Source organism: Melopsittacus undulatus, chromosome 4 (assembly GCF_012275295.1).
Source record: "Melopsittacus undulatus isolate bMelUnd1 chromosome 4, bMelUnd1.mat.Z, whole genome shotgun sequence".
NCBI lineage: Eukaryota > Metazoa > Chordata > Aves > Psittaciformes > Psittaculidae > Melopsittacus > Melopsittacus undulatus.
Window position 1 is genome coordinate 95,870,763 of NC_047530.1, and position 25,019 is coordinate 95,895,781.

The 25,019-nt window shown below is 36.2% G+C and overlaps 1 protein-coding gene across 6 annotated transcripts in view; it reads left to right on the plus strand.

The window, feature by feature from the left end:
• The window catches only part of LOC101867685 (DNA nucleotidylexotransferase), a 196,407-nt gene extending 171,712 nt beyond the window's left edge, over positions 1 to 24,695 (plus strand). For all 6 annotated transcript variants that reach the window (XM_031044639.2, XM_031044641.2, XM_031044640.2 and 3 more), the window contains one exon: positions 24,301 to 24,695. In XM_031044639.2, the coding sequence (XP_030900499.2) occupies positions 24,301 to 24,387 (87 nt within the window). In that variant the 3' untranslated portion in view covers positions 24,388 to 24,695. The remainder of the gene's footprint in view (positions 1 to 24,300) is intronic.
• Positions 24,696 to 25,019: the final 324 nt, after the last annotated feature.

The window sequence follows — 25,019 nt, forward strand, 5'->3', positions numbered from 1 at the left end:
TATATGTCATTATATCTACTGCTTTTACCCAGAACCCTAAGGCATTCAGTAATAAAAAAAAGACACTGTTCATGAGCAGCATCAATCAGTATTACTTTTTCTTTATTGCTTTTAGGCTTTGTATTTGGCATACCATTCAAATAGTTCTGGGAAAGAAAATGTGTGTCTCCATCTGTATTTCACTGCACTAGCCAGGAGGTTTCAGAGATAAATGAAGAGTATTTTCACACTGCCCTCTGCAAAAAACCTGCTCTAGTCTTCCCTAACTTTCAAGTCAAGAACTGAGGCAGAGAAAGACTTAAGGCCCAGAAATCCATAGATTTGAAGGGGTCCCCTGTTTGCAGTCGCTGTCCTGAACTTTCTCCTGTTGACTGTCTGCCTCAGGACTTTGAAAAATACATAGAAATATGTATACCTTGTTTAATATCTTTGTCGCTGACATGGACAATGGAATTGAGTGTGCCCTCAGCAAGTTGCCTATGACACCAAGCTGTGTGGTTCTGTTGATACACTAGAGGGAAGGAATGCCATTCAGGGGGACCTTGACACACTTGTGAGGTGGGCTGATGCCAACCTCATGAAGTTTAACCATGCCAAGTGCAAGGTCATACACCTGGGTTGGAGCAATCCCAGGCACAGCTACAGGTTGGGCAAAAAGGAAATTCAGTGCAGCCCTGTGGAGAAGGACTTGGGGGTGTTAGTCAATGAGAAAATGAACATGAGCCAGCAGTGTGCACTCACAGCCCAGAAAGCCAACCGTATCCTGGGCTGCATCAAGAGGAGCGTGACCAGCAGGTCGAAGGAGGTGATCCTGCCCCTCTACTCTGCTCTTGTGAGACCTCACTTGGAGTATTGTGTGCAGTTCTGGTGTCCTCAACATAAAAAGGACATGAAACTGTTAGAACAAGTCTAGAGGATGTCCACAAGGATGATCAGGGGACTGGAGCACCTTTCGTATGAAGACAGGCTGAGAAAGCTGGGGCTGTTCATCCTGGAGAAGGCTACATGGAGACCTCATAGCAGCCTTCCAGTATCTGAAGGGGGCCTACAGGGATGCTAGAGAGGGACTATTCATTAGGGACTGTAGTGATAGGACAAGGGGTAATGGGTTGAAACTTAAACAGCAGAGGTTTAGATTGGATATAAGGAAGAAATTCTTTCCTGTTAGGGTGGTGAGGTACTGGAATGGGTTGCCCAGGGAGGTTGTGAATGCTCCATCCCTGGCAGTATTCAAGACCAGGTTGGATGAAGCCTTGGGTGACATGGTTTAGTGTGAGGTGTCCCTGCCCATGGCAGGGGGGTTGGAACTAGATGATCTTGAGGTCCTTTCCAATCCTAACTATTCTATGATTCTATGTTTTCCACACCATCAGCTGTAGCTGTAACTGACTCTCCAGACCTTCTGCATGTCTGAATCTTAACTTACATTTCCTCACTGCACTGCCCCAAACTGAAGAAACATAATTAGTAGAGATTAAGAAAAAAGACTTACAAAATATTCCTTATTTCTTATTATAATGCAGGAATTCTATGACAAGGGCAAGGAGAAATAAATAATCCAGACCTTCAGGGAAAGTTTCAACTGTCTTGATCATGAATTCTTTAATTTAGAATTTCCACGTATCAAATGAAGTACATTAATAGTTCGACCATATCTTTTGGTGGGGGAGAACTGTGCTTTCAAGTCTCTATTTGTTATCATCCCCTCCAATAATATCAGTCTCCCTTTTCTCATTTAACCCCAGACATAGCCAGTTCACTTCCAAATTTAAAATTTGGAATTTAAAACAAGATTTCGTGTTGATCCGTTGATGCAGCGTATTGCTGTTCTCTGTCTCTGCTGCATTCTCAGAAATTGTTAAATTACATTAACTGAAATTTTCCACAAAGAAAGAAAATTCTAAGTCAGATATGTAATGTGAAAAATTTCAGACCAGGCAGCACTGCAGTTATAATCTTTTTAAACAAGGGTCTTTTATCAAGTAGTGTCATTCTAATAAGAAGCAGGAGACACATCCTTGCCTAAGGGCTCCACTACTAATAACCAGATATGTTAAAATAAAATAATTTTTATTTTTAATTTTGCAATTTTGTATTAAGTTATTCCCATAAAGGATATTTTGAGCAGAAGCCTTCCACACTGCCACCCAGTATGTAATGAAATCAAGGATGTGCATAGCACAACAATGGTGTCTGTAGCTGTGAAACTTGAGATGATGACCTATAGTGGAAGAGAAGATTGCAGTAAGTAGTGTGGCTGCCAAGCTTGATTAATTTTTAGGGTCATCAAGTTAGTTTAAAATCAGTCATGAAAATAATTATTAACTTTAGTGCTGTTTAAGGGAACATATACTCAAATCGTGGATTGGTTAGGCTTTCTTTTGGTTTTAAAATCTTAATTAGAAGATTAGAGAATCTTCTTTACTGTAATTCTAGTGCTTTTAGGTCATTTAAAAAACATTTGACTAGCGCTAATGTTTTTCTGTTAGATTTAGCTTGGAACATTGAACACATGTATTTCATAAGGACATTTTTCTTTGCGGTAGGAAACCTTCCCTTCTCAAAGGAAAGCTTTCTCAAAGCTAAAAACAATCAGGAAGCAGATATCCCTTGTGCATGCTGCTCAAGATCCCTCAGCACAACCTTAATTAAGTTTAATTAGGCACCACAAGTAAAAAATGAATCACATCTTTCCTATATTTCTCTCCTTGTTTGCTGAAGAGCGGTTGCCTGTTGTCACTGGCTCTGTCCAGGCAGAGAGGCTTTCATGCACAACTCTGTAACAGTCACTTGGTTATAATTCAGGAGCTGGGCCAAATCCCTTCTACTTCATTCTTCTTTTATGACTCTGTGTGTTTATATACAGCAAAAGGCATAGAAAGGTCATGGAGAACCAGACAAATTCTTGATCTTGATGAAGACCAAATCCTTTCTTTGAAAACACTTGTCTATCATTATTTAAAATTTTGCAAGCTGGTCTATAAAGTTAATAAACCATGTGATAACATATATACTTTGTTTTTATTTTTCTCTTGGAACATAACAGTGCCTGTAACAAAATGTCTTTCATTATAAAAGAAAACAATTTCCTGATTTGCTCAACATTTCAGTATACAAATTAGTATACTTTATTCTTCCATATTAATATTTATCACCACTTTGCCACTGAAACTTCCACTGTGGCCCCCTGCCTGAAATGTGATGCATGGAAGAGAATCCCAGATTCCAGCATTCAAGAAGCTGCACCAGGAAAAAGTCCTGTTTACTTTCATGTATTTCCAAAGGGATTCTGACAGGAATAGGGAGCATTAACACAGCAGTTAGGAAGCAATTACATAGCTTTGCAGAGGGGAACAAAAGAAACATATTTCTTTTAGGGGCTTGTTACAAAGTTACACTGTGAAATTATTCCTCAGCTTTGATTTTTTTTTTTTAATATGTGTTTTTTCCTAGCATGAATCTTTTTGGAAGACAGTGTGCAACTATCAAACTAATGGTTGGGTTTTTTTGTTTTGTTTTGTTTTTTTGGCTCTATAAAAAGGGCATTTTGTAGATCTTCCTTTGATAGGAAAATTGTGACAACAAAAATTTGAACTTACTATCAATTATCTGTCAGCCTCTTTTTCGTATAAAGATGAGTGGATGTCCAAATCTGTGCCTCTTTAGAACTGTGTTCTAAAGCTATGAAAATCAGCATTTGTATATATCAGCTTGAGATATGAAATTTCTGATTTGAAGCTGCTGGAGATCAAACCTTACAATGATTCCCACACTTATGGAATGAAAGACTTTGTTTATCAGACATCAGGAAGAAGGAAAAATTGTATATTCCCCATGTCTTGTAATATTATTATTGCTGTTGCACTGGTTGCAAATGACATGACACATTTATGAGCTGGGCCAATAAAACTGTCACTGCAAAACTTTCCTGATTCATGAATGAGCAATATGCTGTCTCAGTAAAGTAGAAGTACTTATGAAAAAAAACAGGATTTTTTTTTCCTGTGTGAACCATAAGTCAGGTCAAGTGAACAATAGGCTCTTTAGAAAAACTAAGGTCATTAAGCTGGAAACCATGGCATTGCTGGCTGTTTTTACAGCCCTCTGTGATGGTTTAGGGGTCTAAAGGGTTTATCTCTTGACCCACTATAAAGAATTTTCGGTTACAACACGCATTGTGTTCTTAATCAGGAGCTAATAAGAGTGTACGCTCGGACCTCTGTTTTTATGTATTTATGTAATGTGGTTATCAGTTCACTGTCTGAACTGCAGTTTGTAGTGTGCATGTATATATAATTTGCCACATACTGAGATTTGAAATGCACTTTCTTTGCAGTGATTAAAATTTTGTGATGTACTGGGGCAGTCTTTAGCAAGTTTTGGCAATATCCTGACGTCTTTTTAACTAAGTGAAATGGAGAGAGAGAGAGTGGATCTAACTAAAGAAGAAACAGCTCTAAACTCTGTTTTATTTTTAAATGTCTTTAAGCTGAATAAATATCATCTGCTTGCATGAGAATGTCATAAATTTGTGATTTACTTTCATTTTAATGTTTTATTATTTTAAAAATGGCTGGCAAACCACAAGCTTTCTATTCTTAAAGGAGTAGCTGTTCTTGAAGTATGAGTGCATGTCCCCTTTTACAGTGCCAACAACTTGGAATAAGATTCATGAACTTCAAAGGTTGTTGGTTGCTCTTTTTCCAGACTCTGGTGCTGTTAGTCAGAGTAGAGCATCCATGTCATGAAGAAGGTCACTACAGTGTTTGAAGCTGGACTCTATGATACTGGGTTTTTGAACTCTTCACCAAGAAGGTGGGACTTAATGTGGAATTACTCTTCTCCTAAGAAATGGCTCTAGGACTTAATTGTATGCTTTTCTTCCGTAAGAACATTCCTTAAGGAAAAAATTCCCTTGTTCTGCAGAATATGAAATGCTTCAATCCAGTTAGCTTATGAATTTAGCATAATCTTTAACTTTGAAGTCCCCACCACTATGAATATAAAATCTGTCTGTACCCTTCATGCCTTTACTTTGTCTCTACGATTAATCTCGTCCAAGTCTCCATTTCTTCTTAATTCAACATAGTTTCATTCAGTTTTATAGACTCCAATAGTTTTTAGACTCCAGTGTTGCTGCCTGCTTCCTCTTGGATACTATTAATACCACTTTAAAATCCAGGGAATGACTGTAAAAAGGGTGGCTACAACTTAGTAGTGTAAAATGTCTTTGAGAAGTTACTTTCCTTATCCTGATTTCAAAAGGATCCAGCAGGCTCTTGTGAGTTACCTAGAAAGCTGCTGCAGCCGTGGAAGAAGGCAAGCTATGTCCTTCTGCAGATACTGAAATTAACCAGTGTTAATGTAGCTTGATTCCAGTCCTGAAAGCATTAAAATTAAACTGAAATTCCAAAAAATTCCATCATCAAGAAAAGTTGTGATTTTAATTAAAGGTTGTTTTCACTTCTGTTATTATGACATTTGGTGTTAGCTGCTTTTTGACATTGCTGCAAAACTTTTTGTTTCTTGTTGCTCTTAAAATTCCACAGGAACATAAGTATGTTGGAATCCTTTTTCCTTTTTTCTTTTTCCTCCTGACTCTGTGTTTCTGGATGTTAACTGAGGTTGCAGCTTGCAATTCATAAATACTATGCTGTTGTAATCCCAGTCTTCCTTATGGCTCATCCTTTTGAAGATCCAATCCTTGTTGTATACAGCTGTAGGTCTCTTGTGGTTTAGCTGGTTAAACCTCTCTCTGCTCCTTCTGGTTCTCTGTGCATTGTTACTGAAAATAAAAGGTCTTTTTTCAGTTTCCAAAAGACCTGACATATTTTGTTGTTAAGGCACTATACCTGTCATGGTATCTGAATTGTTTATAGTGATGATTGTGAAGACGGTTGTTCCACAAACTTCCACTTCCACGGCCTACATAACCATTAGCATTTAAAGAAAATGTTGAAAGAGCAGGCTGAAAATCATGTGAAGTTTTATCAGTTTGATTCTTCAGGACTGGGCATTTTCCAGGCTCTGAACTTTGAGAGATGTCTTAAGTGCACAGCCAAATCACTCTGAAATTTATGTGTAAAATTTTGTTCATACTATTGATGTTTTGGCTCAGCAGAGAAAACAATCAAGAATATAACTGTTAACATGTTTGGAAGGCATTCATATGCAGCCTGGAAATTACCTACTCTATTTGTGGCTTTTATTACTCTGCAGTAGGTCTGTTATTACCTAGTACATATGCCTTTTCCTGTATGACTTATAACAAAGTATTGTGTCAGGCTGGTAGACTGACATGAGTACAGTTAGCCAAAGGGTCATGTACTGGTACAGACAGGTGACATCAGAGGGTATATTCAAACAGATTTGAGGGTTTCATGTTCTCTGAACATTTTCTGAACCTTCTTTTAATCCTGATTTGGCTTGCAAAAAGGCAACATGAGAAGGGATTTTGACATTTGTCATGAAGTGACAATTGTAATGAGCTGAAGAGAGTGCTCATTTTGTTGTAATATGGCCTGAGGAAGGAGGATGGCCCAGAGGTTTGACTTTCAGCTTGCAACTTAAGTTGCACTTGGCAAAATTTTATCTGTAGTTTTAAGTAGGTCATTTAACTTTCCTTGGTCTCACTTCCCAGCAGTAAAACTTAATTCCCACAATGAAAAGGTGCAGTACATATAAGTAGCTAACCACTGTAGCAAAACCTAGTTCAGTTTAATGAAGGAGTTTCACCACCCAGTGTTTTCCCTTTCCCTATAATTAGGAGAAAGAATAAATCTTTAATGAAGAATTTTGATCTTTCAAAATTTGTTTGTTCTTTCAGTCAGAGGGAAACTCATATGTTGATACTTTCTGCAAAGATAAGATTTTTTAATCTCAGCTTTGGAAACAATCCGTAGATCAGGCTCTTCCAAACCTCCAAAGCTCAGGTAGCTCTTAGTGCTGCAAGCTCCGAGGCTCTTGGCTGTCTTCTTCAGGCTCATGGAGCCAACAAGCTCTGGGAACCTTGGCTCTGATGTAATTAAAAGGACTTATTTGAACTCAGGCTCCCAGTAGCCTGTCAAGCAAGTTGTTTAGAAGATGGGCAAGCTGGCAGGAGCTCAAATAGGATTAGATTTTTAAAAGTGCCTTGTAAACTAAATTCTATTGGATTATTTTCTTCAGGGCAATATTTTGATAATTATATTTTTTCATGAAACATCCAGATTCAGTTAAGTAGGAAAATGCCAACAAAACAAAATTCATTACTGTTTTGCTGAACAGATCTGTTCACAAGGCAGTGGGATATTATGTTTGTGTGACTATATATGTTCTAAGCAGAAATATCATTCCCTAGAACCCTGGGAAGTCACCTTCCAGTGATTCTCAGCCAACAGAACCCATGCATTATAGAAGCATTTTTCTCTGTAAAGCTGGATGTGAGGATGCCCCAAACTTAAGTACAAAAGATGCTTCTGAAGGATCTACTGTGCTATGCAAAGCCTAGCACTGACACTTACACGATGGATAAATCTGAATTCTTTTAAATGCAGGATTTATCAACCTTTTCTATTATTGCTTCCTAACTAAACTCCCTTATCTGAATTAAAAGTAGCACCATTATCAAATACTTCAGAACCCATATAGTCAGAAAATAAAACTTCTTTTTGGTTTTTACATTTTGGTAACTCATTGGAAACAGTTCCTTGTAGCCACAGTAAGGAATGATATTTAAAACTTCCTTGCTGTACTTCACACAGTTTCAGCTGTAGTAGGATTCTCTATCGCACTTCCTTTTCATTCAAGGTATATTCATTATTCTTGATGCCATTTGCTGTTCAGCAGTTGCTCAGAGCCAAAGAGCCTGGTATAAGCCTGCTGTATTCATCTGTAAACACTTCCCATTTCACAGGAGATGACTCTGCATAAAAAAAGAACTGGTTTCAACTGCTCTGTGCCAGAAAGTCTGAATGGTAGATTCCCTCAAATTGTTATCTTTTAAGCATGTGAGTGAGCATGTGGGAGTTAAGCTGAATGAGAGGTGGGATGGGCTGGATGCATTAAGCTGCTGCAAGTACTTTTCTCTATTCCTGTTTTTTGGAAGGAGATTTCTAGGGATGGCTTGTGGCACAGCTTCATGGCTGGATCATGGCCATGTAGAAAGTGTTTCTTTTCTGCACCTTTATCACACCACTACCCAACGGAGATCCTTAAGCTGGCTGAGGGATCTGAGAATTGAATTTGTCTGCCGTTCAAGGCAGAAAAATAACATAAATAATTAACACTGCTCTTTTGCAAAAGATTAGCTGGGGTTTCTAGGATATAATGGACTGATTAAATTATTAGCATATGAATGTTCTTGCACTAACATTGTAGGTTGTTAGGTTTTTGTAAGAGGAGGGTCACAAGCTCAGTGTTATTTTGAAGAGTCATTGGAGCAGAAAGCAGTTATTAGTTTTATGTCCTATAAAATTTTAAGATGGGAAATAGCTGCCTTAATGTTTTTTAATGCTAAAGATATATAATTTTGCATTTAAAAACCACTGTGTGAATTTCAACGGTATTAAATATTACTTAGCTGTTGAATAGCAAGAGAGGTGGTTTATGTAGCTGCTCTGAATAGTAAATTCACAAAGTGCTCTGAAAACTTCATAGTGGGACTCAGCTTTGCAAACCCTTAAGTGCTGTGTGGTTACACTGAAAATACTAAAACTCAGTGCTCCCAAATTTTATTTTTTTAAAGAGAATATTTAGTTTTTGGAAACCAGTATGAGCATGACATGGAAAAATTATCCTGGGATTTCTTCCATATTGAGAACATCACAGGCATGCAATAGTCATCATCAGGTATTGCACAGTCCTTAATTACTTGCCTGCAGAATTCACTCTTATTCAGGAAAATCCTTAATTAACTTTTCAGGCAGGGCTTGCACATATCTGTAAAGCCAAAAGAAGGCATGACTGCAACCCAGGTGAACAACTATTATATGACTGTAATGCTCTGATGAGCTGGTTCTAGGGTGTCTGTAAGAATGTTAAGTTCTGCTACTGCCTATCTTTCATCCAAGTAGTTGCTTCACAGACACAGTGCTTGCAGCAGGTCGCCCATCCAGTCATGCCTGGCAACATACTTGAACTTGTAGCCTCCCTCATGATATTCAGATTTTAACCTGTCCAGGTCTGTGTTGCTGGAATGCCACTACTTTTGCATTTGCAGTTACAACCCAGCCAGGTTTGTTTTCCAAGCATTGCTTCTTTTCTGTCACTATGTAGTATGTTATTTCTCAAAAAACATGTATCACTGGGAAGAAGAGCTGGCTATGATTCTATGCCTTCATTTTATTACATAAAGATGTGTGATATTCACATGTGGTTAACTGTGTATTTAGTAGTTATAGTCTTAAAATCAGTTTTCTTGTGTCATCTGAGAATGTTTACACTACCTTTCACTGAAAAAAGATGCTTGCAGAAGTTTACTTGCACAGTTAAAGATATTTTTTTATGATTTTTTTTTTAAGCTGGATGCTACAGCCTTATTTTGGCAGATGTTACTCTAAAATTATGAAGTTATAACTGTGAGACAGTTGGCCTTGAGAACATCTTGATGAATTAAACATGCTGCAGCTGCAGAGTTTGCTTTAGATGTCTACAATAATGCCTGGATTAAAGTTAAAGTAAACATAAAGATCCTAAGTTTATAATATCGATTTCCAATGTGATCAGTTGTTCACACAATCATTACTTCCATCAAACACTGAGTCATTTTAAACAGATGTACATACTTTCATTTACATTCCATTTCTTCTCTCAGGAATGTGGAAATTGCATATGTGATTTGGGGCTTAGTTCTTTTTGCAGCTGGTCTGTTTTTAACAATTAAGTATTAAAATAATCTTGTTTTTCTTACCTCTTGGTAAATTAGAAAATGATTATGCATTTTCTTCCAAAATGTGCTTCTCCCCAGTGTTCTGTTAGCAGCTTAAAAGCTTCAAATGTATCATATAATTGTTCACTTTTACAAAGTCTGCACGCAATTCATGTATATATTTAGCTAAATTTAATATTTTTGTAATAGCAAGCCGTACATCTTAACAGAAGGATAAATGTACCTAATTGTTGTTTCCTTTGTTTGGTGTGTTTTCTGAACAGTTTAGTGAAACCTGTATTGCTAATGAAAAGATAGAGCTCTCAAAACGTGTAAGTAGGTGCAAATCCAGAATATAAATTTCTAAGGCAGTAGAGAGCTAACCATGTTTAAGTGTTTTAATTAAATTATTCAATCAATATGCTTGGGTAGGTTATTGAATGTGGGGCAGGTAACAGTCTCAGATTTTCTGTTACAAGAAGAAAGAAACTGATTGAGCAGAAGCTGGGTAGAAGGTAGACTATATAATGAAATACCTGAAGATGAGAGAGGAAAATGGCAGAGTGGGAGTGAAAATGAGAAGTCTGTGGTGAATGTACAGATTTGATAAGGAAGTGCACAGTGGCTAGACAAAATAATGAGGAATGGAAAAGGTGTATTTGATAAGCGGCTGCGTAGTAGAAAAGAATCTGTGTTGATGGAAGAAACTGACCTGAAAAGGGGCACAAAAAAGGAATGACTAGAGAGAGACACGAGTGGAAGTTTGATGGACTAAAAAAATAATTAAATTCATAAGGCTAATGCTCTAACCTGGGAACAAGAAACTGGTAAACTTTCAATTGTCCCGAATAACTGAGTAAAACTATGCTTATGTCACTTTTCTCTGTATATGGCATGGGTAGTGACTGAAGTTACATTAGAAATCTGAGGGGAGAGGTCAAGGCGACAGCTTAGTATGGGGAAGTGGGAAAGAGAGGGAGCTAGAGCAGATATGGATTGTAAAGGTATGGGTTGGAGATACAGATTGTTAAGACTGATCCCACAGTGGCCTGCAATTCAAGATCATTGCCAGTGCTATCAGCAAATACTTGCTAGCCTTGTGGCACATTATATTTTCTGCCTAGTGAAAGAAGCTTAACTATGTTACAGGAACTAAAGGAAGCAGTATTTCATAGTATCATAGAATAGTTAGGGTTGGAAAAGACCTTAAGATCACCTAGTTCTAAACATCCTGCCACAGTCCAGGCAGGACTCCTCACACTAAACTATGCCACCCAAGGCTTTGTCCAACCTGGCCTTGAACACCGCCAGGGATGTAGCCTTCACAACTTTCCTGGGCAGCCCCTTCCAGTACCTCACCACCCTAACAGGAAAGAATTTCTTCCTTATATTCAATCTAAACTTCCCCTGCTTAGGTTTTAACCCATTACCCCTGGTCCTGTCACTACAGTCCCTAATGAATAGTCCCTCTCCAGCATCCCTGTAGGCCCCCTTCAGATACTGGAAGGCTGCTATGAGGTCTCCACGCAGCCTTCTCTTCTCCAGGATGAACAGCCCAAACTTTCTCAGCCTATCTTCATATGGGAGATGCTCCAGCCCCCTGATCATCCTCGTGGCCCTCCTCTGGACTTGTTCCAACAGTTCCATGTCCTTTTTATGTTGAGGACACCAGAACTGCACACAATACTGCAAGTGAGGTCTCACAAGAGCGGAGGGGCAGGATCACCTTCTTTGACCTGCTGGTCACACTTCTTTTGATGCAGCCCAGGATACAGTTGGCTTTCTGGGCTGCGAGCGCACACTGCAGGCTCATGTTCATTTCTTTGAAGAAAAAAGAAGTATCTATGCATATACAGAGGAAAAGTGAATTAAGGTTAAAATTCAATCAGCCACATCCTGGGAGTTCTTAAATTGCAGGTCTTTGATTTTTCAGTCTCAATAATGTTCTTTTGAAGTGGTCTGTTTATAATGATGCCATATGAATTACACTCAACTGTGTTTCATAAAATCCAGGATTCTGCATTTTTCTTGCTTCATTCATACGATGAATTTTCTTGCTTCACTCATACGATGCTTTATAAAGAAAAATACAATAAGCCAATTTAACAGTATTTGACAAGCAAAAGCTACTGTAACTAATGTAGACAAAGCAAACCAGAAATATAGCTGAAGTGGAAAAGGGAGTAAGCCCTTTTGACATTTTTAAGGACTTTGTTGTAAGTAAAAACAGAACCAAAATGTATTGCCTCTGTAGTTCTCTGACAACCTGTGTCCTACCACAAAGTCCTATTTAACATACTAAATTTTTTTGCTTGAGTTGTCAGATGGGAATTCCTGTTGATTCCAAATTAATGTAATTATTCTCTTTGCTTTGTGTGCCCAAAACTTAAAATATATTCTTGCAGTCTGGATGACAATGTATTATACTCTTTATTTATCGTGTAATGTTTTTAATTATTAAAATTGTAATGGGAGATTAGATGAATAATGTTGGAGAGTGTTTTGCAGCAAAGTAGCCATGTATCTGTCATTTTAAACAGAGAATAGTTCCATTATTTTTTAACAACATAGTTTACAAACTAAATTCTAGCAAATAAAAAAGTGCTTGTTCAGTGAAGTCAAAAGATAATGTTTTTTAATATTTGATTTTTCAAACTGTCGGCTATCAGCATTGGTATGTTTCTGTCTCTGACATCAAAGCTACTTGGAGTAAGTAGGCTGCATGTAGAATGCATGAGGATATTTTGTTACCCCATGTTATGAAATACTTAATAAGTGCTTAGAATATCCTAATATTAGCCTGATTATTCTAATTTACTCAGAGGATATACTTTTTATTTTTCAGAAATTTAATGCAAATAAACCTATAGCTAGAGTTAGAGAATAGTTGTAAAAGAAATATTCAAGTACAGTATTTCTGGTTAAAAGTACAGGACATGTGCAGTGGTAAAATGAACTGAGAATTTATGGTTCTGGCTTCTATTATCTTCAAAAATTATTCCTGCCTAGAATTATTAAAATAAATTCCACTGCACTATTTTGCATCAATACCATTACACATGACTTTGCCTGAGGGTATTGAGTCAACGGGTAATGCCTGTAATACTGCTTTTTCATCATGGTTTGTTATAATGCCATTTCAAAGAGTCATTTTTTTCTCTCTGATGTATTTATCATTCCGTTTGTAGCTGGATTAGGGACTGATTATATTTTATTTTAAAGCAGGCATGGTGATGTGAATATTAGTATAGAAAATACCAGTTAAACATGAAAATTACATTTGAAGATATTATAATGTCAGAGAAAATTCAGCTTATTTGCAACTGAAAATTGTTATGATAACATTAAAGCAAAAATGCATAATGTCTGCAAAGTGTGGTGGAATATCATAGGTAAACTATATGAAATACTTCACATTTCCAGTACAGTACTAGAACTACAGTCCTAGTACTACAATACTTCAGCATTTATGTTCTATAATAATAATGAAATTGCTTGTACTGTTGATAGTCTTATTCATAAATATAGCATAAATATTTAGCAAATTATCTAATTGCAGGCAAAGCAAAAATCACTAGCAACCAGTCTTAAAACCTATTAAAAAAAATCAAACAAACTCAGAACAAAAAAACCCAAACCAAGCAAGAAAAAATTGGGAAAAGAAAAGAAGGAAAGTTGTTTGTCATATTGTTTAAGAAAGTACTAGAAGATAAATTCTCAGGTATTAGTGCAATTTACAAAATTTAAAAAAAAGTGTGTTGACCATAGTGAACATAAATAAAATTCAGAGTAAATATACTAAGGTGTAATTATGATAACAGTTCCTTAGGGTTAGATTCTGTCATGTTTTTTCTTTGAGCAGTGTCTTATTCTGAGCATGTTGTCTGACTGACTGGTGATAGGATAAGATGCTGTTCCACTCTGGCTGTCTGGCAGTATTAATATCAGGATGTGGAGAAATTTCATTTTTTTATGTTACTATCTGACAATATTCATACTCCTCAAGACAGTGAATGCAATTATCTGAAATATCTTGTATAATGACAAGTTTGTATCCATTTTTATCTGGAAATTGATTTATTTGTACTTTTTTTTCTTCCTCTATTCCCTCCCTTCACTCTCCATAAAATTAGTATAAAATCATAACCATAAAATCAGTAACTTTCACAGTAGCTTGCTGTGAAAGTTATTGATTACAGTGATTCTTTTTAGCACTTTGTGTATCCTAAAGAGCAGCTAATGTTTCAGAAAAGTAGCCACCATTTTATGGATTGATGTTATGTTGTATTTCCATCTTTTCATTGTAGATAGAAGGCACTCAACCTCATATAGCTGTGTGCTGCAGGAATTCCTGGATCTTCTGTAGCACATTCTCTACAGTTGATTTACATGATTCTGGGTTTGTAACTGGTATAAACTTGCAAAGCTGTTTGCTACATTGAAGCTCTGAGCAGATGTATGTTTTGCACCAAAACCATACAACATTCATTCTTGTAAAGCTAACAGTAGTGTAGAGAAGGAAGAGAAAATAGCTGGCTTCCTGATCAGTGTTTGCAAAGTATGCTTTCGTCTTGGTCATTGCAGGTCAATAAATAAGGAGTGGAGCTGTCTGCAATGGTAAACTGCATGGTAGACTCAGAACTGAATGACAGAAATCCTGATTTAGGGGCTGCACCCTTTTATCAGTGGCTATAAATAGATTCAGGAGGCACACATCCAGGCATTGGAAGAAAATAGCATAATAGTCCTTGTGGGTAAACACTGATGTCTCCAAATTCTGCTACTGAAGTCAGTTATTTTTAAGTATTGATGGCAGCACAGGGCTCCTGTTAGTTATTTTAGTAAAAATCTCTATATACTGCCATATGTATTCTTTTTTGACATATAGCGTATAAAATAATATAAAAGCCTACTGTCTTGGTTAGGGTGATGCTCAATAACTCAAATTATGCATGGTAAGAGTAGAAAATAACATGCAGCTAGATGTTTAGGGAAGATTTTAAAGAAACATGCTTGAGAGAAACTAGGTGTCACTTATATCCCTTGTATTTGATAAGACATACTAGTCAAGAATTGTTGCTTGTCTTTAGGTTACTAAATTCAAGTATATACACAAGCACATGGCCATTAACTCAGCAAAATGCTGCTTTTCTTTGAAATCTCTTCCTTTGTACTGCTATGGACAATTATCACATATTTTCTCATAGGTTTCTTAAAACCTTGTGGCTTGTACCTTTCAAAGCTATTAGGTGATCCAGTTAATATACAAGCCCTGCCTGCAAGAATTGTTGCAGAAAGTGGTTGCTTTTGATAATGGGGAAAGTGCACTAAAATATTTTGAACAGGATGACTGAAACAGTTTCATTTTGCAGCATCCTTCCTCAACCTCCATTGACCTGCTGTTTTTGTTGAGTGACTTTGCAGGCACTACTTGCACTTTCAGAAACCCAATCTCTCAGAAATCCTTTAAGATAAAACAAAGACAGGTTATGTATTTTAAGACCTTTATTAAGACCTGAAGAAGTTAATCTAGACTATTGCTTTTCCCCCACCTTCTCTTTCCATTATTTTTTATTTTGGGTATCCTTTCATTCTTGCTTTTTGGCTGGCGGTGGTTGGATTCAATTTGTGTTGTTCTGTAAATTTTGGTTCAAGTAAACTGCTCTAACTCATTTTATTAGAGATCTCAGTCTGGGTTTACATCTACCTGAAAAAAAAAACCAAACCAACCAACAAACCCAAACAGTTCAGAAGTGTCTGAACTAAAATTCCACTGAAAATTTCTTTCCACTATTTTCTTCAGTTTTGCATTCCTTACTTGTTACCTATTGCACTCATTATCCATATGAAAGTGCTGAATGCCAGAAGGTCATCAGCATATTCAGTATTGGAAGAAATGTTAGCCTAGGAGACACCATTAGGAGGTCATGTCAAGCCAATCATTAACAGCTTCCTTCATCCTTTTTTTTGTCTTTTGTAAGTCTTTTACTGACATCCACCCTGTTGCCCTCTCCTCCTTCATTTTTATTTACTTTTAGAAAATGTTACTAATCTCTTCATATTTATGATTCCAGGATAAACCTAATTTAATTTAATGGGGATCAAGAGTATAATCAACTTACAGTGTTCATTATGGGACTTGCAGTAACTTAATTGCCGATAAATAGAATGTCCAACTAGTTGTGCCATGGAGTGAATTTGGATAATTTTTCATCAATCTGTCTGTATAATCTGATTACCTTTTTTCCAAGTGACCTTTCTGAGTGAAGATGTAAGTGCATATCTGGAACCGAACATATGTTCTCCCTTTCTGTCTTGTCCTCTCTCAGGCTTTCCTGACTCAGTCCCTTTGACAGTGGTCCTCATACTTGTCACATCCAAGAATTCATGGACATCTGCATCCAGTGTATTCAGTGGTTGGTCTTCAAACTCAAATTTTGTCTGAAAAAATGCTTTCCTTGCCAGAGGTTGACTCTTCTGTGGCCCCAGTGTTTTTCAGTTTTCTTTTGATTATGAGCTGATAGAGGTATTCAGGCTATTGAGGCAGAGGAGACTTCCCAGGTGAAAAGCATCAGTGAACTTACATGATTTCATAAGCCTTTTTTCCTAAGGTTCACCAGAAATCCATACACCTCTCTGTAATCAAATGAAAAAGCCTGTAGCATTGCACTTTCTTTAATTTGCACTGAGAACTTACTTTTCTCTTCTTATGGAATGTGTGCATTGTTAGTCACAGGAACATTTAGTTGTCAAAAATAAGAAGTAACTGGAATTATATTGATATAAATTTTTAGATGTGTGTCTAAGGACTTTTAACAGCTAGTTGACAAAATTCATGCAATAGAATTGAGATCTTGAATTTGCAGAATTTCTTCATGTAAATTTGAGTCAGAAAGATGAATGTTTTTCTAATGTAAGCTTTTTTTTTTTTTTAATTTTAACAGCTAGGTTAACAACATATGGTTTGCTTTCTGGATTGTTTGTTTCTTCCACCATTCCTCTCTTCCCTCCCCCTCCCCCGCACTTTTCAGGCAGATAGGACTTCTGTTTTTAGAGAATTTTGTAGTGCAAACAAAAAAATTCTGTGCAATTCTGATCATAAATGAAAACATAACTTGTTCAAGCATTTAAATGTCTGATTATTTCTTTTTATCTCAGTATTTTGTGCTTGAGGCTATTGTCACATATTACAATTAATAATCAGAACAAGAAACAATTTTATGTCCTACAGCTACTTTTTTAGAAAATTTTCACCAATGGATTCATATAAATTCTCAGTTGTTTGCCTCTATTCCAGCATGTTTGTTTTATTTCTAGTTACTGTTATTTCTAACATTTTCACAGATGAGAAACAATTTAATGCTACACCCATTTATTGTCAGAATATGTTTCTCAATAAAACATGAGCATTTTGTTCAGAAGATAGGTGCAGTCAAACGAAGTATTTCAGGAAATATTACAACAAAAAGACTTCAGTGTATTGTTTTGTGGACATACAATTGTATAGACATTTTTGATGCAACAATCAGACTTTCTCATTAGCGGAATACCTTTAGCATGGTGTGCATGAGTTTAGGTCAATATAATCTGAAAGTCATAAAAGAATGAAATATATACATACACTGAAAAGTACACATTATAAAAGGATGATTTAGTAAAAGTAGCATCTTCCTAAGAGTTGCTGTAGTACTGGTGTGACCTGTGTGTAGTGGTGGTGCTTCAGTTGGCCCAGTGGCAGAGAACAGATATGGTAACATTCTGGTCAAGTAAACATGCATGAACTTTTGCATGGCTAGTCTTGTGGAAAGTACTTGCTATTTGAAGGATTACTTACATTTCTGCCCTCACAATTCTTTCTGTAAGCTCATTTAATGAATTTAATTAACAGCTATTTACATTTCCTTTTACAGTGTAGAAATGTTATTTGATCACATGGGATGAGAGAAAAAAGAGTGTGAGTAGTTTAATAGCATTGCACTTTTAATCTTATAAGGCATTGTAGCGTATTCTGTCAGTTGTAGGTCTTTGCTGTCAGGGTGAACTACTTCAGTGATTGCTGTGTCCTTTCATAGCTAAAGTACTTTAACATCTCGGAACCTATTGCAAGCAATGTAAGTAGCATCACCTCCACATTAGTTCCAAATACCTTTTATTAGAAATCTTTAATCTACTTGGCATAAGTGATGACATATGAAGATGTCACTGAAGTGACAAATACCTGTGTAAAATAAATTTAAGGGACATTATGTTATCTTTTACTATGGTTTGCTAAGCAAGTCCTGTTGTTATCATCATTCATCTACAATAGACTTTACTCATAAACTTATTTTTAGAGTGGCCTCTGTGCAAGCACAATGAACAGCTAAGTTTTAAGTTTGCAAATGACAGTCTGTCCTCTTTTTTCTGTTGTTCATTTATCATTGTCATGCTTACTGCCACTGTAGTAATTCCAGACATGTAAAGTGATGGGGGTTTAGACTGCTTGCTATTTATCCTTTAGTGTACTGGAAATACTACAAAGTTAGATATGATCATATTGCCATTATAGCTCCATTTTAATAATTTAAAAAAGCAAAACTAATATTAACATAATTAAACTAATGTGAATAGATGTCACATGTGAAATACAAGTAAGAGAAGACCAAATTAAATGAAAAAATCCCTAAATATACTATGTAATAATTTGCATTTTTAAAGCATGCAACATTCCCAGTTACTAGAAGCAAAGTTGTATCAAACAGTTTTGTAATTTGTCAACAAGATACTGTGGGCAATAGTAGGTGCCCTTCCTCCCCCATTTACCTGACAAAACAGTATGTCAGGAGTCCAGACCGACCTTAATGATTATGGCTTTTTGCGAAAGGAAGGGGTGTGCCTCCTACACAGTGTCATAGTTTTCCAAAGGATAATGAACTCTATTGTAGTATGATTGCATTCCTTTTGAATTACTGCTGTAGAGCCAATAAAAGTCACTACTATGAAACAAGTAGGAAAAATATAATATGGAAGTAAATTATTTGGTCTTTTTAAGGCCTTGATATGACTGCGACTTGTTAAAAAATAAATGTTCAAATAATGCGTAAAGCAGAGTTGGGCCAGTAATCAACTAGGAATCTTCACAGTTCATTCTAGTTTCTAAGCTAATAACAAGGATAAGGATTTAAAGAAAGAAATTATCAAGTTTCCACCATGTCTTACTTTAGAACAGTGCATTCCACATGTATAGATGTTGTACATACAAACATGGAGTAATTTGCTGTCCAGCACATTCTGAATATGGGGTCCTACTGGCTTTTATTTTGAAGAACATGTATTCAAACTAGCTTCCTAAGTTCATCTTGAGATGGGAAAATAATAATGAAATGCCATGGTGACAGGCTAAAAGTTATAGTGTTACTCAGTTATAACAGATTACTCAATTTGGTATTTTGCAAGACACTTATTACCAAGCTGTTTAGTAATACACAGTAGGGTATCAGTCTACTTGGGGTCTGATTAAATGTGTTATTTTCAAAAAGACTGAGTTAATACTGATGGAGAGCGTGAGTAGACTTGGTTTCAGGAGTTTCGTGTATACAAAGCTGGCAGAGCAGTTGAGCAATTTATTGTTAAGCAAGGTTATTGTTTCATTCATTGTGTTAGGAGGTTGCTATCACTGCAGTATTTTTCCTTCCTGACCAAACAATGGAAAGAAAGATGGATGGCCACAATAGAGCTAAGAGTAAGCTGGATGTCAGTATATTTTAATTTCAACAACCTAAGGAATTCATCTATGCTCACTGAAAGTACAAGTTGCTTAACACATGAACAGTGCGTATGCTGTGGCGTAAATTTTCATATAATAGCAAGATCCTCTGTGTTGTGAAAATCAAGAATTTGTGAACAGTTATTTCTAGTATCTCTGATTTCTTGGGATCCTTTAATCCACTTTACCAGACAAATTGCTAACCGTATTTTAAGGTTTCTTATCTTGATGCATAGGGTCAACTTATTTACATTGTTAGAAGAAATAGGTTAAAGAGGTACTCTAAAAATGGAAGACAAAAAGAAGTCTGAAGTGCTTTCCAATGCATTCAAGTTTTCTGTTTGTTTAAATGATGCATATAAAAAATCAGTAAAATCAGGTTTTGCCCCCCCCAAAAAAAAAAAACAACCAAAAACATATGCTGTTGGCCAGCTCTGTATCATATAACTAAAGCTCGAACTCTAACGAATAATGGTTTTGTTTTGCCGGCTTTGGTGCATTAAAATGTGAGATGAAACAAACAATAGTAGTAACATCTGCTTGAACTTTGGCAGTCCTAGTTAGGATATCATCAAGCAGTGCTAGCTCTGTGCTTCTCTTTCATCAAAAGTATTATTGATCATTAATGCCAAGATGAAAAATAAGAGGTAGCAGTTCACATAAGAAAACATTTGGATGGCAGCTGTTCTACATTAGGTGTAGTTAATGGTCACGTTAGCAACCACAAATGTAATATTTACATCCATTGAAATAACAGAATTGATTAAATGGGATAAGAGCAGAGGGATACCAGCTGCTCTGGAGCATTGCTCTTTGTAAATTTGACTGATGTTGCTTGGGCATGTCTTGGATCAGCTAAATATTAGTAAGAAGCTGAAAAACATATCACCTCTGGGCAAGCAGTTCATCACTTTTCTTGAGGAAAAAAAAAGGAAGAAAGAACATCAGTGAATTTGCATCACTGTGTAAGCTCAGCATAGATTGACAAAGTAGGAAAGTCATAGGTTATGATTAACATTAATAACACATTGCTAAAGCAGTTGGCAGATATCAGCTAGAGATTCATTTAGAAACATGGCTTGTAGCTACTGAGAGTGGTATTCAGCATCAGATACTTTGTGTTAGAAATTTTCCCTGTCAAGTAAATGAAATTAGTTTTGCTTGCAGAAAAACATAAAGTGACAGAACAAAAGAAATGGGATGCAATCTGGGGTCCCAGAGATATGAAGAGCTTCTGTTAAAGAGAATCTGTAACACCTATCTACAAGTGTAAAATCTTTTCTTGTTTTACTTTTTTGCAGTAGTGAATGTGTATGGATTTTCCTATCTTAGTAATAGTAGAAAAACAAACAAAAAAAATCAAACAAACGCACACCAATAAAAAAACAACAACAACAAAAAAAAAATCCTAAAAAGTTGTCCACTCAGGACATATTATCATATTAACAGAATATTCCCAGTATTGTTACCTGATGGGCAGCTATCAGTGTCTTTCCTTTTCTATTATTCTTGTCAATAACTTATTTTCTGTTTTTCTATTCCTGTCTATATGAAAAAGGACCAGTTTTTCCCTGGTCACTATTTTTTGTAGGTTCTTTTATTCCAGAACCTGACATTAGAATTTCATAGGAAAAAAGAACATTGGTTGTCTATGCTCCATCAACAATCTTTGCTATTGCAGACACCACTTTGAACTGTTATTTCATTATGGATATGTGATTGTTTTCAGCTTTTCATACTCCAGCAGTGTTTTGTAGTTGTTTGTGGAACTACAGAGTCAAAATATTCCTATGCTGAGAACTTCATGGTGATGGATAAAATACCCGAGAAAACTGCAGACCTCTTTTTTACACTACAGGTGTCAAAGCAAAAAAGCATACCATGTTTGCCCTGATTTGATTAAAAAAAACAAACAAACCAAAAAAGCCACTGGCCAAGTTATTCCCTCAAATTTCTGATATGGTGTGTTTGAACATTAAAATTATAAAAGTAGAATCCATTACAGAATAGTGAAAACAACTTCTAATACTTTATTAAGTACTTTGGCTGGGCACTCTAGTAACAAATTTCAGACACATATGGAACGTATCACTGCCTGAAATCAGTGCCTTTGCAGTAGAGCTTAAGACCATGTGTACTGATCTCATTGTGAGAGACTTTATTTCAGTGGGTTTGGCAGCTGATACACAACAGTTTTGCAAATACAAATCTGGGAAATATAAATGCCAAGGATACAACAAGCATCTCCAGAGCGTGGCAAGGCCCTATTTGCGAAGTCTGCACTGTACATATGTATACAAGACATTACAGAAATAGATACAATTTTAAAAGTAATTTTCTGATTCTGTAGATACAATTTTAAAAGTAATTTTCTGATTCTGTAATGTATTTTCTTTAATAAGACAGAACACATTACTTCATATTGCCATAATTACCATTGACCTTAATTATTTGCCTTTTAAGATGGTTTTTGTCTAATTAAAGACGAGCTGTCTCCAAATAAAATAGTTAAAATGTTCCGTATTACTTCATTCTATAGCAGTAATTTGCTAAGAAAGACAAATGACTCTGGATGGTTTCAAGAGGATATCAGCCAGAACTGCTTTTAAATACCTGATTGCTGGTTGAGAAGTTTAGAAGAACAGAATTGGAACCTTGAATTCTCTGTCCTTTCTGTCCTCCCAAGCTCAAGGGAACACTGATGGCCTCTGGCTCTGTTCACTCAGGAGCATCTAACCTCTACCATCCAATTTAGTCCTTGTAATCTTTCTAGCAGTTAAACTAGCTTTCATTCTACTTTGTGGCAGTGAAAAATGGCTGTTAAGAAAACTGCCAGTTTGACAACTCTGGCTGTTGGAGCTTGAGCAGTGTCAACGAAAGGTGGCCTTTCTCTTTAGAGTTGGACTTGGAGCTTCAAGTTTCAAATACCACTACAATGAAATGGGAACAAGTTTCCGATTTGGTTGAATCCCTGATAAAGTTTGAGTCAGCTGACAATTAGTGTTACATTTCACTTTACAGTTTAATTCTTCATTATGCCTTGTTAAAACTGTGGCTCCTGACAGGACTGAGATATGGATCAGGCACTGGAAATAAAGGGACTGATAGAGATAACAGTAAGCCAGTGGGTACCAGCTGATGGGGTGAATTTTACTGGTCATGTACAAGCATATTTCAGTTGCAGCATGAGGCTGTCCTGGGCTCAGTAGTTTTGCTTATGCCCTCTTATTGTTCTTTCAGCTTTCCATATGTTGATAGAGCAGCTTAGACAGCATTATGTAGCTTTCACATATGCTAGTGCCATGCTGCTTGGCGAAGCTGTATCCCCAAGACTTTCCTACCAGTGTTGATCTGCTGACTGATAAGGGGAGTTGAAAGGAAAAAAAATAACATGCCAAAAGTAGGATCTATGTATCCCAGTCATCTGCCTATTTTCTGCTTCCCAAGTCCCTTGAGTTATGTGATCTCAATGGGAATAAAAGACAGGGAAGCACTGTACAGATCATGGAGTGAAGGAGCGCAAGAATAGAACACAGACAAAAAAGAAGAAAAAGCTGTGAATCTCTGCTGCCATACCATGGGCACACCCTTATCTACTTATGCACTCCTCTTCTGGACCCATTCCATGGATATGCTGGACAGCATAACCCTCCTGGAGACACTGCTTGGCAGCTAAGAAAGCAGAGGTGCTACACAAATATTCCTAAACTTTACAGTAGTCAGAGATTTTCTTGACTCAGTAAAATTCATCAGTGGGCAGTTCTCTAGACAGCATCTCCTCTTTTATAGTAGAAAGTAAATGTAGAAGATTATGAAGTTTTAATCCTGAAGTTTTTGTGGCATGGAGTTTGAGATTGTTTGGAACTGAAAACTGACTGAGATTTGACTTCAAATGATTCAGGAACTGCTGAAATATTAATCTTTTTTTTTTAATAAAATTGAGTTCTTTTTTGCTTCCAAATTCTTCTTAATGGTGAGGTTTGACTAATCTACCTGAGCAGCCTTTTTAATTAATATTGTACTTCAGTGATTAAATGAATGCATAAAATGATGTACTTTACTATAGCAGTCATCTTAGGGGAGGTAGGCTTGTGAGTGGTTTCTGTGTAGGAATACTATCCTGTCTTATCTGAAGTGCAGGTATGAAAACAAAACTGGGTTTTACTGTAAAACATTCATTATGAGCATGTGTGTTAAAAAAATATAAAAAGAAGTTGCAATTGTTGATCCTTCATTTTCAGCTACCTAGAAATTTGGAAAGCATCAATGTTTTTAATGCTTGGCTATACATAATTAGTGTAACCATTGAATCAGCTTTTGGCTTGAATGCATTTATAGAGAACATTACTATATTAATTTAAAAAGCCATTAATCATTTTATGAAGAAAGTCAAGCTATTGACCCTCATGGGAGGGAAATGTAGGTTTTATTTGAGTTCCAGTGTGAATATTTGTGCACAGAGTCTTGAAAAAGTAAATCAAAACAAAGTCCTAAGCTAGAACTGAAAGCATTAAGCATTATTTTTTTAACTCGTTTCCACATTTCAAGGTCAGCACACTGATGAAGAGAGTGTATTCTGTAGAGGATACAATGGGTAGACCTGCCAAAATTAACTCCTTTTAAACAGCAAAATAGATCAATTGAAATTTCTTTCTAACACCCTTATTGACTTCCTTTATTTTTTTGTTTTTAATTTTTTTTTTCACAGAGGATCTTTCTCAAAGCCAGAAGTGAGGAAGAAATCTTTGCGCATCTTGATTTGGATTATGTTGAGCCATGGGAAAGGAATGCTTAAAATAATTTGCCAGTTTATATTAAACAGTTGACAGCAATACCCAGAGTCTGGTTTAGATATATATATATATAATATGCATCTCTGTGACAACTAAAAATTTTTAAATATATATATATATTAGTCAGAAGCCGTTATACATGCTGATGAAAATGAAGGAAAGAAGAGTTTAAGTTCTTCAGATTCCTTTCTAATTTCTGCTTTATTTTTTTGGAATTTCTACGTGTGATTGACAAGTTAGTGCTTGCTTTTGGGGGATTTTTGCTTGTGATAGAATTTAACGTTCCTGTGAACAATACTTGCAAAGCATTTAGTGCTTTGGGACATGAACTTACTTACTGACATTCATTTGTCATTCATAGAATAAAGGTGATTATGAACACCAAACTGGTCAAATACTTTTATTAAAAGCCTGGGGTTTTTTTTCTGCTAAGTCTGATTTGACATCTTGGCATGATGGAGAGAACGGCAGTGACAGGGCCATGCACAAAGAAAAAGTATGCTGAATTTGTTTACTGGTTCCTTTCAACTGAGGACTGCATTGTAATCTATTCTAAAGCCTCAGTCAGGGATGTAGAAAAATATGATAACAGCAGGGAATTTTATTCTTCCCTGTGCCGATAAAACCATCCTTT